The sequence below is a fragment of the Pavona decussata genome, unplaced genomic scaffold, assembly GCF_977016875.1.
Source record: "Pavona decussata unplaced genomic scaffold, jaPavDecu1.1 SCAFFOLD_416, whole genome shotgun sequence".
In the NCBI taxonomy this organism is placed as follows: Eukaryota; Metazoa; Cnidaria; class Anthozoa; order Scleractinia; family Agariciidae; genus Pavona; species Pavona decussata.
Window position 1 is genome coordinate 735,001 of NW_028145778.1, and position 16,322 is coordinate 751,322.

The window sequence follows — 16,322 nt, forward strand, 5'->3', positions numbered from 1 at the left end:
AATTTTGGTCAACGTTGTGTGTTTTTTGATTTTTCAAGTATTGCCCCGGGGGCGGACTACAAAAGTGAGGTTTTGACATAAGAAATTGCCCCGCATAGCGGGGAATTTGCTTCATTTAGTTGGGACGCCTGGTCTAATGCCCCGCTATTCCCCGGGTATGATGGCGAGGGGCTTTCCACTGACTAGTGCATTTTAAAGCGCAAGTAACGCCCTGACAAAGAATTTTCTGTTTTACTCTCACCCCGACTTAAATTTTTTTTTTGTGGGGTGGGGGAGGCTATTTCTTTGTCGCTGGTCCCTTGGGAGGCCGAAAGACGTGTCTCAGGGGACATTTTCGGACACACTGATTCCATTAGGAGCTTTTAAAAGAGTACTTGTATTTCGACCACAAATCGACTTTTTCCAAAAGGTTAGTCCATGCGTTTTGGCCAAAAATGACCAAATTTTCAAGTCAGCATTTTTTACTTGTTTATATCCCTAGAGATCTTGGCGTGTCGAATAACGCCCTTTGCACTCATTTTCAAGTGCAAATAACGCCCTGACAAAGAATTTTCTGTTTTATTCTCACACCGACTTCATCTTTTCTGGGCTATTTCTTTGTCGCTGGCCCCTTTGGATGCCTAAAAAGTGTCTCAGGGGACTTTTTCGAACACACTGATTCGATTGGAAGCTTCTAAAAGACTACTTCTATTTCGACCAAAAATCGACTTTTTTCCAAGGGGTTAGTCCATGCTTTTTGGCCAAGAATGACCAAATTTTCAAGTCGGCATTTTTTACTTCTTTATGTCCCTAGAAATCTCGGCGTGTCAAAGCACCCCCTTAGAGATCATTTTTAAGTGCAAATAACACCCTGCCAAGGACTTTTATGTTTTATTCTCACCCCGACCTGATTTTTTTTTAAGGGGGGAGGGGGGCATTTCTTAGTCGCTGGTCCCTTGGGAGGCCTAAAAGGATTCTCAGGAGACATTTTCGGACACACTGATTCCATTGGGAGATTTTTTCTATTTCGAACAAAAATCGAATTTTTTCCAAGGCGTTAGTCCATGCTTTTTGGCCAAAACTGACCAAATTTTCAAGTCGGCATTTTTCACTTGCTTATGTCGCTAGGGATCTCGGCGTCTCGAAAAACTCCCTTGCGAATCGTTTTTAAGTGCAAATAACGCCCTGACAAAGAATTTTCTGTTTTACTCTCACCCCTACTTCATCTTTTCTGGGCTATTTCTTTGTCGCTGATCCCTTGGGTGGCCTAAAAAGTGTCTCAGGGGACATTTTCGTACACACCGATTCGATTGAAAACGTTTAAAATACTATTTGTATTTCGACCAAAAATGGACGTTTTTCCAAAAGGTTAGTCCATGCTTTTTGGCCAAAAATTACCAAATTTTTCAAGTCAGCATCTTTAACTTGTTTATGTCCCTAGGGATCTCGGCCTGTCAAAAAACTCCTTTGGGGATCATTTTTAAGTGCAAAAAACGCACTGACAAAGAATTTTTTGGTTTACTCTCACCCCCACCTGATTCCATTGGGAGCTTTTGAAAGAGTATTTGTATTTCGAACAAAAATCGACTTTTTTCCAAGGGATTTTTTTTTTTTGAAGAGGGGCGGGCATTTCTTTGTCGCTGGTCTTTTGGAAGGCCTAAAAAGATTCTAAGGGGACTTTTTTGGACACACTGATTCCATTGGGAGCTTTTAAAAGAGTATTTGTATTTCAAACAACAATCGACTTTTTTCCAAAGGGTTAGTCCATGCTTTTTGGCCAAAAATGACCAAATTTTCAAGTCGGCATTTTTCACTCGTTTATGTCCCTAGAGATCTCGGTGTGTCGAAAAACTCCCTTGGGAATCGTTTTTAAGTGCAAATAACGCCCTGAAAAAGAGTTTTACTCTCACCCTGACCTCATTTTTTTTTTTGATGGGAGGGGGGCTATTTCTTTGTATCCGGTCTCTTGGGAGGACTAAAAAGTGTCTCAGGCGTTCCATTGGGAGCATTTAAGAGAGTATTTGTATTTCGAAAAAAAATCAACTTTTTTCCAAGGAGTTAGTCCATGCTTTTTGGCCAAAATGACCAAATTTTCAAGTCAGCATTTTTCACTTGTTTACGTCCTAGGGATCTCAGCGTGTTACAAAATTCCCTTGAGAATCGTTTGTGAGTGCAAATAACGCCCTGAAGAAGAATTTTCTGTTTTACTCCCACCCTGACCTGATTTTCTTTCTTTCTTTCTTTTTGAAAGGGGGGGGGGGGGGGGGGATTTCTTTCTCGCTGGTTCCTTGGAAGGCCTAAAAAGTTTCTCAGGGGACATTTTTGGACACACTGATTCCATTGGGAGTTTTTAAAAGAGTATTTGTATTTGGAACACAACTCGACTTTTTTCCAAAGGGTTAGTCCATGCTTTTTGGCCAAAAATGACCAAATTTTCAAGTCAGCATTTTTCACTCGTTTATGTCCCTAGGGATCTCGGTGTGTCGAAAAACTCCTTTGGGAATCATTTTTAAGTGCAAATAACGCCCTGACAAAGAATTGTCAGTTTTACTCTCACCCCGACTTCATCTTTTCTGGGCTATTTCTTTGTCGCTGGTCCCTTGCGACTCTTAAAACGTATCTCAGGGAACATTTTCGGACACACTGATTCGAATGGAAGCTTTTAAAAGACTATTTGTATTTCGACCAAAAATCGATTTTGTCCAAGGGGTTAGTCCATATTTTTTCGCCAAAAATGACCAAACTTTCAAGTCGGAATTTTTCACTTGTTTATGTCCCTAAGGATTTCGGTGTGTCAAAAAACTCTTTTGGGAATCATTGTTAAGTGGAAATAACGCCCTGACAAAGAATTTTCTGTTGTACTCTCACCCTGACCTCATTTTTTTTTTATGGGAGGGGGGCTATTTCTTTGTATCCGGTCTCTTAGGAGGACTAAAAAGTGTCTCAGGCGTTCCATTGGGAGCATTCAAGAGAGTATTTGTATTTCGAACAAAAATCAACTTTTTTCCAAGGGGTTAGTCCATGCTTTTTGGCCAAAAATGACCAAATTTTTAAGTCAGCATTTTTTACTTGTTTACGTCCCTAGGGATCTCGACGTGTTGAAAAACTCCCTTGGGAATAGTTTGTAAGTGCAAATAACGCCCTGACAAAGAATTTTCTGTTTTACTCTCACCCTGACCTGATTTTTTTTTTTTTTTTTTTTTTGAAGAGGGAGGGGGGCATTTCATTGTCGCTGGTTCCTTGGAAGGCCTAAAAAAATTTTTAAGGGGACATTTTTAGACACACTGATTCCATTTCTAGCTTTTAAAAGAGTGTTTGTATTTCGAACAAAAATCGACTTTTTCTCAAAGGGTTAGTCCATGCTTTTTGGCCAAAAATGACCAAAATTTTCAAGTCGGCATTTTTCACTCGTTTATGTCCCTAGGGATCTCGGCGTGTCGAAAAACTCCCTTGGGAATCGTTGTTAAGTGCAAATAACGCCCTGACAAAGAATTTTCTGTTTTACTCTCACTCCGACTTTATCTTTTCTGGGCTATTTCTTTGTCGCTGGTCCCTTGCGACTCCTAAAACGTATCTCAGGGGAGATTTTCGGACACACTGATTCGAATGGAAGCTTTTAAAAGACTATTTGTATTTCGACCAAAAATCGATTTTCTCCAAGGGGTTAGTCCATATTTTTTCGCCAAAAATGACCAAACTTTCAAGTCGGAATTTTTCACTCTTTTATGTCCCTAAGGATTTCGGTGTGTCAAAAAACTCCTTTGCGAATCATTTTTAAGTGGAAATAACGCCCTGACAAAGAATTTTCTGTTGTACTCTCACCCTGACCTCATTTTTTTTTTATGGGAGGGGGGCTATTTCTTTGTATCCGGTCTCTTAGGGGGACTAAAAAGTGTCTCAGGCGTTCCATTGGGAGCACTCAAGAGAGTATTTGTATTTCGAACAAAAATCAACTTTTTTCCAAGGGGTTAGTCCATGCTTTTTGGCCAAAAATGACCAAATTTTCAAGTCAGCATTTTTCACTTGTTTACGTCCTTAGGGATCTCGGCGTGGATAGATAGATAGATAGATAGATAGATAGTTTAATAATCAATACATGGCAGCCCGAAGGCTGAATTGCGTATTTACAATTAATAAAATCGATAAAAAGTACGTATAAAACTAGGTACAATAAATAAAGATATAAAAAAAATGATAAAAAGGGAAACTAAGAATCTATATATATACATTATCAATACAGGATCTAATAATAAAACTATTTCTAAAACGATCTGTCTTGCATTTGGGTACGGTAAAACGCCTGTTGCACCTTAGAGTGTAACGTGACGGTCCACTAAATGGTATTAACCAGTTCAGACGGTGTTCTGGGTCCTTAATAATAGTGTCAAAAGCATTAGTGCATAGCCCCGTGATGAAATCTGCAATGGGGACAATGTTCACTAGTTCGATGGCCTCCTGGTAGGGTAGTCCTGAGCATATTATAGACATGGCCCGCTTTTCGACACGCACCAACTCGTCTTTTAGGTACTTTGGCAGGGCGTAAAAAAAGACAGGCGCTGCGTACGTAAGAACAGAGCGTATACAAGCACTGTAAAAGGTGGACATGTCCTGCCGAGGAACTCTTGATCTCTTTAACTGCACTAAGAAATACAGACGCTTTGACGCTTTCTTTATGACGTCACTAACATGTTCGTTCCACGTAAGGTTGCTCGATATGGTCAAACCCAGTAGTTTAGCACTAGTCACCCTCTCTAGTTCTTTACCATCTACTACGATAGACGCAAACTGGGGCTCATCTTTTGCAAAAGATATCCTGAGCTCCTTACACTTGTCGCTATTGAGTTTGACTCTGTTCTGCGTAGACCACTCGGCAACCTTGTCCGCAATCTCCTGGGCATGACTTCGGTTGCCCTTGGCAACGACTTCTGATGCGGTCGTATCGTCGACATATTTCCATACATTAGCTAAATTATCAACATCTAAATCATTTATGAGTACAAGGAATAGCCACGGGCCTAGTTTTGTTCCCTGAGGAACCCCAGAGGGCACTGAACCCCACTCGGAGTAACAGCCCTCGGATAGTTTGATCCTTTGGGAACGATTAGAAAGGAAATCTATGATCCAATTGATAATTCTTGTGGGAAGATTTAACCTACACAATTTCTCTACAAGTATTCTATGATCTATAAAGTCAAACGCTTTTTTATAATCAAAGAGAATAGTTCTAACTGTAGCGCCGTTGCCATCAGTTTCCTTGGACCAGTTGTGAAGCATGTGTATCAGTGCCTGAGTAGTTGAGGAATTGGGAACAGCTCCATATTGGCTTGGGTCGAGCACATCTAGAACTGCACGTTTTACGTAATCGTGAACCACGCACTCTTCTGCGACCTTCGACAGACATGGAGTAAGGGAGATAGGTCTGAGCTGTTTCTTCAGGTCTTCAACCGGCTTCACCTTAGGTAGAGGAGATACGTCCGCGAATTTCCAGATCTTCGGAAGAGACTGCTCTTTTAAGGAGAGATTGATGATTCTGCTGATTGGGAAGGACGGCGTGTCGAAAAACTCCCTTAGGAATCGTTTTTAAGTGCAAATAACGCCCTGACAAAGAATTTTCTGTTTTACTCTCACCCCGACTTCATCTTTTCTGGGCTATTTCTTTGTCGCTGGACCCTTGGGAGGCCTAAAAAGTCTCTCAGGGGACATTTTCGTACACACCGATTCGATTGAAAGCGTTTAAAAGACTATTTGTATTTCGACCAAAAATGGACGTTTTTCCAAAGGGTTACTCCGTGCCTTTTGGCCAAAACTGACCAAATTTTCAAGTCGGCATTTTTTACTTGTTTATGTCCCTAGGGATCTCGGCGTGTCCAAAAACTCCCTTGCGAACCATTTTTAAGTGCAAATAACGCACTGAAAAAGAATTTTCTTTGTTTTTCTCACCCCGACCTGAATTTTTTTTTTTTTTTTTTTTGGGGGGGGGGGGGGCATTTCTTTGTCGATGGTCTTTTGGAAGGCATAAAAAGTTTCGCAGGGGACATTTTTGGACACACTGATTCCATTGGAAGCTTTTAAAAGAGTATTTGTATTTCGACCAAAAATCGACTTTTTTTCAAGGGGTTAGTCCATATTTTGTCGCCAAAAATGACCAAACTTTCAAGTCGGTATTTTTCACTTGTTTATGTCCCTAAGGATACCAAATTAGAAAGAAAACTTAATTTACAACATAAATATATTAATACAAGAGAGGTAACATTTACTCAGAATAACTGACAAGCTGATCGAGCTGAGTTAAAACTAAATAATGTTTTTTTATTCTTACAGTGTCACATTTGAATCAAATTTAATTTTTCGAGAAGTCGAGTGAATAGAACAATATTTCCAAATTATATACTAGAAATACGTGACTCGCAAAACCTCGCGAAGCTGGGGTTGGGTGGAAAGCCCTCTTTACTCGTATTGTAGCATCAAATGAGGAGAGTAAAAGGTTTCTGAACATAGCAACTATTTTGATGATTATGGTCTTTTCGTAGTTCCACAGGCTAGTTTGCGGTTGAAAATTTATTTCTGAGGCGACGAAATGTACAACAGGCGTGCACCGCTGTCGTCAGTGTTCGATGAATTTATTTCCCACGGAAAATTATTTTACCGCGGCCACAAAACGTGTAATTTCTTCAATGCAATCTTTCACAAAAAAGATTTCTGGAAAAAAAGGGAAAAGATTCTGGAGAGATAGTTCTGTATCCAGTGAATATTGATGAAAATTGCAGTTGAAATTTGATCTGGCACGCAAACTTTCCCGATGTATGCAAATTTTGCTCCAGACGACGCCAGACAGTCTGACGTCATTCATACTTTTTTGTCACTGTTGCTAGGCAGCAGTGCGGACACCTTCAACGAAATATATATACAAACATACATACATACATACATACATACATACATACATACATACATATAAATATATTTTTCGCTCGAATTTGCGCGGCTTAGCTCCGCTCGGGCCGGCTCGGCCCGACAAATTTATTAACCTCGCTTTGCGAGGAATCAGAACCTAACGTAACGTGAGACAAAACAAAGCAAAGCAGCGGGAGAATACTGCAAAGGTACTGCGAACTTGAACTGGACTGACACATTTTGTTAAAGCAAAAAAAGACAAAGAATGCAAAGGCTGCTTTAAAATAAATTCGATGTTTTAGACTGCAATACTGTTTGTTTTGACCTGTCACGGCTTGACAAACATTGTTCGAGTTATCAAGGGTAAAATTATACAGAAAATGACCTAAAAGAAAAAGAAAATTGCTTCGAGTTAGCGCGAGGTTCGAGTTACCGGGAGTCGTATTAAAAAATCAGCATCTTGTTACATAAAGCCAGAGGTCGTGTTTCAAAATACCTTGAACAGGCTGTATGTTTGTGAAAGAGGTACCAATTCTTATTGAACGTATATGAAAGGTGTACTTTTTCTGTCAAAAATGGTATATAAAAGGCTTCGGGTTGGGACCTTGGGGTGGAGCCTCAGAACCTAACGTAACGTGAGACAAAACAAAGCAAAGCAGCGGGAGAATACTGCAAAGGTACTGCGAACTTGAACTGGACTGACACATTTTGTTAAAGCAAAAAAAGACAAAGAATGCAAAGGCTGCTTTAAAATAAATTCGATGTTTTAGACTGCAATACTGTTTGTTTTGACCTGTCACGGCTTGACAAACATTGTTCGAGTTATCAAGGGTAAAATTATACAGAAAATGACCTAAAAGAAAAAGAAAATTGCTTCGAGTTAGCGCGAGGTTCGAGTTACCGGGAGTCGTATTAAAAAATCAGCATCTTATTACATAAAGCCAGAGGTCGTGTTTCAAAATACCTTGAACAGGCTGTATGTTTGTGAAAGAGGTACCAATTCTTATTGAACGTATATGAAAGGTGTACTTTTTCTGTCAAAAATGGTATATAAAAGGCTTAGGGTTTGGACCTTGGGGTGGAGCCTCTGCGCATAAAACTTTCTTGAGTATTCTCCCCGTCCCTTCCCCCCTCCCCCCCCCTCCCAAGACAGGGATTTTTTTTTTCTAAGACGGGTGTATTTATCTTCAGACTGAGGTGGAGAATATCAAATAGTCAATCCCAGATGGATAAATCGATTGTTTTAACGCCTTGCGAACAAAGCGGCCAAATTCTACCTGTTTATGGACCAGAGCCAATCCAAAGTAGTCAAATTGTTTGAATTTTCCCGTAAACTGAGGGACATGCAAGGTTTATAACACATTTCTTCAGCCATTTGAGGTCAAGATTGCAGTTACAGTCGAACCTGCATTAAGGGTCAGCGTATTCAATTATGTCCATCATTTACTGTAATTTTGACCTCTATTTTAAACAGTGACCTCTAGTAAGTGGTCGCGATCATCCTTTACTAAGTCCCAACGAGCTGTTTAGTAACAAATAGTGTGCCAGGTACAAAATCGGTATGAATGCGAGTGCATTTTACGATCTATGGAACCAGTGATGTAGTCTTCTTACTCGTAGCTTATACAATGTATATTGGTGATAGGACTGAGTGGAGTCCCATTCGGTCTGTAATCATACGAGTGATTAACAACATCGGACGACCGCGTAGCGGGAGTCCGATTTGTTTAATCACTCGTATGATTACAGATCGAATCGGATAACATGAAGTCCTGTTACGAATTAATCATAATCATAACAATGTTCCGAGAACAAATGGATGTGACAAAAAGATTAGCATATGAAGCAAGTGTTTCCGTGGAGTTTTCTGCACTAAAAAGCCGATTTCCACTCTCGTCCCAATTTCCGCGCGGTCAAACAGCTAGAAACGCACAAACGGAAACGCTTGCTACACAGGGTACAAAAAAATACAGTCCGACACGAGCGAGGAAAACTTGTTGATTAACGTTTAATCATTCGAAAGCATTACAATGTAATTTCTGAGAAAAAGGTTTTTAAAATAACTTTAATTAATTGAAAGCATAACAATGTTTGAGAGAAAAAAAGGAGAAAACTGTTGGTGAAGAAATCCTCAATTTTGACAAAGAAAACCTTGTGAGTTATGTTGCTATCGAAACTATAATAATAAGTGTGATTGGTGGATTTGGTGCAGACCTTTTAATGTGATTGACTCATAGAACTGTCCGATAACACTATCCATTACAGTCAACTGGCCGATTGCTCTTTTCCGTTACAGCTTTGTAAGATAATTAGTACAAAAAAGAGCCGCTGGTGAACCAATCAAATTCGAGGACATTGTAGCGATTATGATTAATAATGGTAATTGCACTGAGTGGAGTGCAATTTGGTCTGAAGTCATACGCGTGATTTCAAAATCGAACGAGCGCGCAGCGCGAGTTTGATTTGGAATCACTTCCATTTTGATGGGCTAAAGAAAGGATGCGATTTAGGCCCGGTTCATACGTCGAACTTTACATGAGCTGAACCTAATACCTATTACGGTTGACCCAAATAATAAAGTTCGGCAGTTGATTCAGACGTCGAACCTAACTGAAGTCGAACTTAATTAAAAATGTGAGAAAGTAGATTTTCGTGATCAGCGGCTGTTGATTTTACTCAACAAGATTCAAAATGGCGGGAAAGATGAATTCTGACATGGAAGAGCTTATTAGGTAAAATAATAAAGACAGACCAAACACGGCTCCTACTGGTCGAGATAGGAAGAATATGACCTTCAAAGCTAATTTGCTCTTACAAGTACGTCTTTCAAAGATCTCCCTTTTCTGTACGAAAGTAAGGAAGGGTCTTTGTAGATCTCCCTTAGCAGAGGCAGATTTTCTATCAAGTGTCATTTACCAGGAGCCATAATCAGGGATGGAGACCGTAACGAGATGCCATTTTGACTTGTGGGCCTGTCCCCATGTGTTGTAACAGAAAAATCTATTTTCAGAAAACAAATACGCCAAACGCGCGTGCGCACACGTGTGTTAACGGCCAAGATCGCGCGTGGAGAAATTGAAATTTTTTTCTACCCGTTCAAAATGGCGTCCAAATGTTAAAATTCTGCCAGGGAATATCTCCTCAATGCCCACATTTAAGGAATTAGACTCTCACAAAGAAAAGGTAACACTTGAAAGAAGACGGGAAAAGTTGGAATAAGCGGCCTATTGATCACATGACTCTCACAGTATAGCCAAAAAGGCGCCAAAACGGTGGCGCTGCGTGCGTTGCTACTGTTAAATGAATGAAAAAAGCTTACAATCTACGGACATGTACTCAGACAGGTAAGGACTTTTTTTATCTTTAGCGAATTTTTTCTCAGCTGCTTTCTGTGTCACATATAAGGTAGTAGCCCCACGAAGATTGGGTTGGGTGGTGGGCGGCTCCCCTCCTCTCTTAAATCAGTTGGTCTAAATGTGGAGGGTTATACGAAGGATAGTTGTTAAAAATGCAAATATTGCGACTCAAAATTCATCAAAGAGGATTAAGAACTACAAAAACGACAAGAAGTGGTAAAATTTGAAAATGATACGAACAACTTGTGATCGTTACAAGCATCTATTTGTCTAGCCTTGATATCAAAATCCAAAAGTTTTTTTTCCATTCAAACAAAATTTGGCTACTAAATTCCACTACGGTGAAAACTGATTCCCGGCATCTCCAGACTATTTGAACATTTTTGTTGTCATAATCGTTTTGTGTAATTTGGGATAACTTGACCAGAGGTCCCGTAGGGGTGTAGGTGGGCTAACCAGTTCAAATGAGGTTTTCAAGTCTGTTCTTAATTTGGCTAGTTATATTAAGCCATGTCTCGCTGTACTTATAAAAACTGGATTACCCAGATTGGGGGTTATTCAATTGTGTACAAAGTAATTTCCTTACAAGTTTTGACGCGGACATTTTGTGTGATCTTTAGTTCAAATTTTCATAACAAGAAGGCAACGAATCATTAGCATTGAAGGTATTTCTTTTGTTTTGGATGTTTTCTAATCGTGGCTCTCAAAAGTAGCTATGAGTCATATGCGTATTTTAAGCGCCCGTATTTTTTCTAAGTTTGTTGGCGGGAAAAGTTGACAAAATTGAACAGAGGTTACTATAAAAACAAACGACAGACAAGAATATTAAGTTACGCCAAAATTTATTAATTTTGAACATGCATTAGTCAATAAAATTTCATTAAAACATAAACGATTGCGGCATCTTAAACTTGGCTGAAAATTTCCATTTCTAGAAAAACTTAAAGTGTCACAAATGTCTTGCAATTGATTCGTAGAAAAACTGTCAGTTTTCGAAACTTTGCAAATGCATAAACATGAAGTCGCACTATAAACAAGAAATTTCCATGGAAAACCTAGTTCCGCTTATTTGTTCTTACAACAAGCGAATCAAATATATTGGCAATGCGTTAGTCGAAATCTCCATTTTGAAACACGTGGTTTTAACCGAGATTGCACATGAAAATGTTTCGGCCCGCCTAAAAAATAAGCAAAATGTATATTTGAAAAGTTTATAACTGACTATAATCACCGGTGAATACAACGTTTCACGATTTTTTCCATCAAATTCGGCTGTACACTAAAATTTGAAATTAAACTTCAAGAAAAAGGCTTGCGAGAAAATTCGAATCCATTTTACATTGACAAGCAGAATTTTGCTTACGATCGCTTTGGTATGAATTTGTTTTATATATATCAATAGGGGTGTAACGATTAATCGAATTCTCGATTAATCGCGATTATGACCGTTCGGTTCGATTCACGATTATTTGATTCCACGTTTCGATTTTGGTTCGATTTTTTGTATACCTTTCCAAAAGTGCCCTCAGTGAGTCATTATATTGTAAACTAAGCATCCAGATCTCAATAAGATGTGCGTTTTTCATTGACAATCGATCAAAGACGCTAACTTGCAGTTCTTGCGCCATGTTGCTTGGTAAAAATGTTGCCCCTCTACCACCCCTTGAGAATTTCCAATAAGGCAAACCATGTGCGTGCTCATTGTCACGTTCTCAAGCATGGCGACGAATGAGCAAGCGATTGTGAATCCGCCTGCTTCTTTTCGATCCGCAGTGTGGAAATATTATGGTTTTCCGACTAAAGACGGAACAACAGACAAGTCTAAAACTATCTGCAAAATTTGCTTCGCAACTTTCAAGTATTGTGCCGGTTCGACCTCGAGCATGAGCGCGCACTTAAAAAGTCAACACAGCATTGATGAAAAGACGGAAGTGTTGCAGTCAAAGACGGCGGGTACCAACAACAGTACTGCACCTGGACAGTCAAAAATTCAGGATGTTCTGAAAAATAAGTTGCCGCGGTCGGGCAACAGAGCAACGGCAATAACGAAGTCTATTGGAGTTTTCATTGCAAAGGACATGAGGCCCATTCAGTTGTGGAAAATAAAGAGTTTCAACACATGATCAACGTTCTGGAGCCTAGGTATGACTTACCAAGCAGAGTTCATTTTTCTGAGAAGGTGATACCTAAACTTTACGAAGAAGTCAAAGCAGAAGTCGAATCAGACCTTAAAAGTGCCGAGTTCGTGGCTTTAACAAGTGATGGATGGACATCTAGATCAACCGAAGTTACCGCACATTTCATCCAAGAATGGAACATTAAAAACTATGTTTTGCAAACAAGAAGAATGGATGAGTCACATACATCGGAAAACTTATCAAAAATACTGACTTCAGCTATATCTGAGTGGAATTTACAAAGATATGAACAGAATCCATCTCTGACATCTGACAATGCCAGCAATATAGTGAATGCTGCAAAGCAAGCTGAACTTTCACCACATGTTGGATGTGTGGCCCATACAATCAATCTGGCAACCCAAAAAGGACTTAAGGTATCTCAAATGGACAGGCTTCTTGGAAGGATAAGGCGCATAGCAAGCTTTTTCCACAGGAGCACAACAGCTATGGCAGTTTTGGAATCAAAACAAGCTTTATTGGAATTGCCACAACACAAGTTGATAAATGATGTACCAACTTGGTGGAACTCCTCATATGACATGGTGCAGCGGTTTTTAGAGCAACAGGCAGCAATTAAAGCTGTCCTCTTGACAAAAGATGTCAAGAAAAATGCCAAAGATGTTCATTTTCTGTCAGAAAATGACATCTCTGCAGCAGAGAGTGTCATCAAAGTACTGGGACCAATCAAGACTATTACTACTATCCTTTGTGATGAGAAGACGCCTACAGTATCCATGATTCACCCTCTGAAGGAGATGCTGATTCAGCAGTTGAAAGTTTCAGATGATGACATTATGCTTGTTAAAGAAGTGAAAACAGCTATAGCAAAGGATTTGGATGCTAGGTTTGGAAACAACTGTTTGTTTAGTATGTCTACAGATTAAATAATTATTATTATATCCGAATTATAAAGAATCTTCCCAATAAAGGTTTTTGTTGAGTTTTCTGTCTCAAATAAACATGCTGAAGTGCTATTTGAGGTGGAAAATGTAGTTTACAAATTGTTCTCATATTCTAGATATACAGACCTTGACACATTGCAGTTTCTGAAGGAGAGTTCCTGTATAGATCCAAGGTTTAGATCCATGCCATATCTTGATGAAACCGAGAAACTAGATGTCTACACTGCACTTACCTTGAAAGCAGTGTTCACTGAATGAGCAACAACAAAATTCAGTTCAGGTTCGTAAAAATTGGAAATTTTTATAAGCCAACATTTACTGCTTGTACTGACAGTACTGAGTTGAGTTACAAACATATTAAATGATAATAGAGTGTTTTTCTGTTCATAGGTGAAGACTGAAGCAGACCAGCCTAGTGTGCAGGGACAGCCACAGCTGCCCAATTTGCCAAGTCTACCAACTCTGGAGGGTGAACATTCAAATTCCAGTGGGGAGACAACTGTTGTCCTCACAAGTGATCCCCCACCAGAAAAGAAAAGGAAATCTGACTTGGATGATCTTTTTGGAGATGTTTTTATAACTAAAGTTCGTCCTGGGAAGTCAGTGTTGCAGTTAGTTGAGTCAGAGTTAGCTAATTACAAAGTTGAAGAAACCATGCCTTTGAACTCTAATCCATTGTTGTGGTGGGAAGCAAATGAGCTGAAATATCCCATTTTGTCAAAGTTGGCCAAAAAATATCTATGTGTCCCTACCACATCAGTGGCCAGTGAGAGAGTTTTCTCTTCTGCAGGCAAAAGAATTATTTTTAAAACCAGACAAAACCAGGAAGATTTAGAGAAACTCAAAGTTCTGAAGTTGACCAAACCTGAAGACAATTGCAATAATTTTAAATTAAGGAGGCTCGAAACGGTTTCTCTGGCATTGGTGTGTACCTTTTCAAATCAATATTTCACATGGAAGGCTTGCTTCGATTACACTCATACTACACCACCAAGGTCACTGAGAAGTTGAAGCCTTGAAGAATGATAAACCCGTGAGTTGACACAAGCGTGGTGTACATAAATATTCATTGCACGAGAATAGCAGTGAAGTGGACCAGGAAAAACAAAATAAAACTCATGTTCACAGAAAGAAAAGAGCGACTGACTCAAACTTGACCGAGTTTCAGCCTTCTTATCTAAGACCCAAAATGGTTCTTAAGCCTAAAACGTCCTCAAACATCAACACAAATTACTGCTCTAACGCCTCATGATTGAAAAGTAAAACCTGTAAGGGCATTTTTGAAATATTTTGATTGATGCAAATTACAAGCTTTTCGACTTATTTTAGCCATTTTAAAGCACAAACTTGACATTGCAGCAACCTAAGAAGCTCAAGGTACTTTTTGAATGTTTTGTTGTGTGAAGAGACCTTTGGACAGAAATAAGAAGTTATGAGTCTTATTTTTCTTGCGATTTTAACAAAAAATCCGGCAATAACTAATGATTCTTTATTGACCCTTTTTCTAGTTTCGCCCATAAGTTGTCTAGGTCGAGTAGTTTAAATCCGGAAAGTTTCGTTGCAAGGTGTTAGACTAGATTTCGAGATAATCGACGTTATTTAAAGTGAAGTGCTTTGTGTCACCGTTCCTATGGTAACAGCTGTTGCTTGGAAACCATCAAAAACATATAATTTGATCATTGATTGAAAAGCTGGTGAAGTATGACGAAAATCGAAAAAAGTCTTCCATGCGAAATATTGATTTGAAAAGATCCAACCCAATGCTAGAAAAGGTATTGCGATCCTCCTTAAACCGAACATGTACGCCTAAGCTATTAAGTTAATAGTTTCTTTAACGTCGAAAACAACATTCCTCTCTGTACTGTCACGAAAGCCAGGAAATGTGGCTGACCGAAGAGTGAAATTTCTTGAAAGCGATAAAAAAATACAAAAATGTGCTGAAAATTCATGTGAAAAGTTAAATGATAATCAAGGCCTTTTGATACAGTGCACCTTCGTGTGTACAGAAAATTCGTTTTTCCACGAAGAAATAAAGTTCGATTTTAGTCGGGTTACCTTAACTAAAAAAGTGCTTAACTTGCTTTTGTTCCCATGCTTGTGTTGTCACGACTTGTCATCTGCGAAGCGCCCTGAAAATTAGCAAAAAAAACCGGCATTAGAAATTTTAATTTTTACCACCGTTAGTTAAATCTTAAGTCTACAAGATCAGCCATCTAAGGTTCAAAATCTTTTGATTTCGCGACTTAAATATTAGAAAAATAACTAGTCTCTTGGATCTACTATTTACTTGCACTTTATACTTGATTGTACTATGTACAACCTTTGGTACGCGAACGGCCAAATTACATTAAAAATTGGGCGGCTGTGGATAAACCCTGGAATCCCAATAAGGACAAAAGAGCTCTCCTTTATCTGTTATTGTTCAGGTTTAGTTCCCAGTGAGCGTAGGGGTATTAAAGGATAAGTGGGATGTTTTCAATGGCTTGTACAGCCTCGTTCCCAAAATCTAACTGCCTACTCCTCGTTTCTCCTTCAAAAAAAGAAGAGAGAGAAGCCTTTCATTCTTATGCTCACCGGAAAATAAACTCTTATTAATTGTGCGCAATGTTATTCGGTGTGTCTCAGCTTTAGAATGATATTACACGAGACAATTGAAGATGGTAAGTGATCAGAAATAATGACGTCTTCATTGTCACCTTGCGACTTTTAAAATGAACTTTTTCAAACAACGTGTAATCACAAAATGTCCTCAGTCTGACAAACCCAGATTACATCGTTGTCAGTTTTAGGAATGACTGGTAGACTTTCTTTGATTTTATTCACTTAGGCAACTTTCAAGATAAAAGGCAGATCTAGCAGCTATTACTTGAATACGTTTGCCCAATTGTTTGGTCCGACAAAACTAAACCTAATCAGGAGCTAAAAACTACGAGTAAAAGGAATGCAAGTTGAAAGTCAAAAACATCTTCTATCACAAAAATCGACGACGTCATAAATGGGATAACTTTAAA

At 39.1% G+C, this 16,322-nt stretch overlaps 1 protein-coding gene and 1 long non-coding RNA gene across 2 annotated transcripts in view; both read left to right on the forward strand.

Moving 5' to 3' along the window:
• LOC146450924 (uncharacterized) overlaps nt 1-16,322 on the forward strand; it is an 84,207-nt gene that overhangs the window by 271 nt on the left and 67,614 nt on the right. Inside the window, exon 2 of the long non-coding RNA XR_014860187.1 lies at nt 39-155. This is a non-coding gene — a long non-coding RNA (uncharacterized LOC146450924). The remainder of the gene's footprint in view (nt 1-38; nt 156-16,322) is intronic.
• On the forward strand, nt 12,522-14,094 carry LOC146450925 (E3 SUMO-protein ligase ZBED1-like). Its single transcript, XM_085099710.1, has 3 exons — nt 12,522-13,253; nt 13,428-13,591; nt 13,702-14,094. The coding sequence occupies exons 1-2, from the start codon at nt 12,577-12,579 to the stop codon at nt 13,567-13,569; spliced, it is 819 nt and encodes a 272-aa protein (XP_084955836.1). The 5' UTR covers nt 12,522-12,576; the 3' UTR covers nt 13,570-13,591; nt 13,702-14,094.

Excerpts from the sequence above, each read along its gene's own strand:
- LOC146450925 (XM_085099710.1), top strand. The coding sequence starts at position 12,577 with ATGGATGAGTCACATACATCGGAAAACTTATCAAAAATACTGACTTCA. Across the intron at positions 13,254-13,427 it reads GCAAAGGATTTGGATGCTAG|ATATACAGACCTTGACACAT; the intron begins GTTTGGAAACAA and ends CTCATATTCTAG.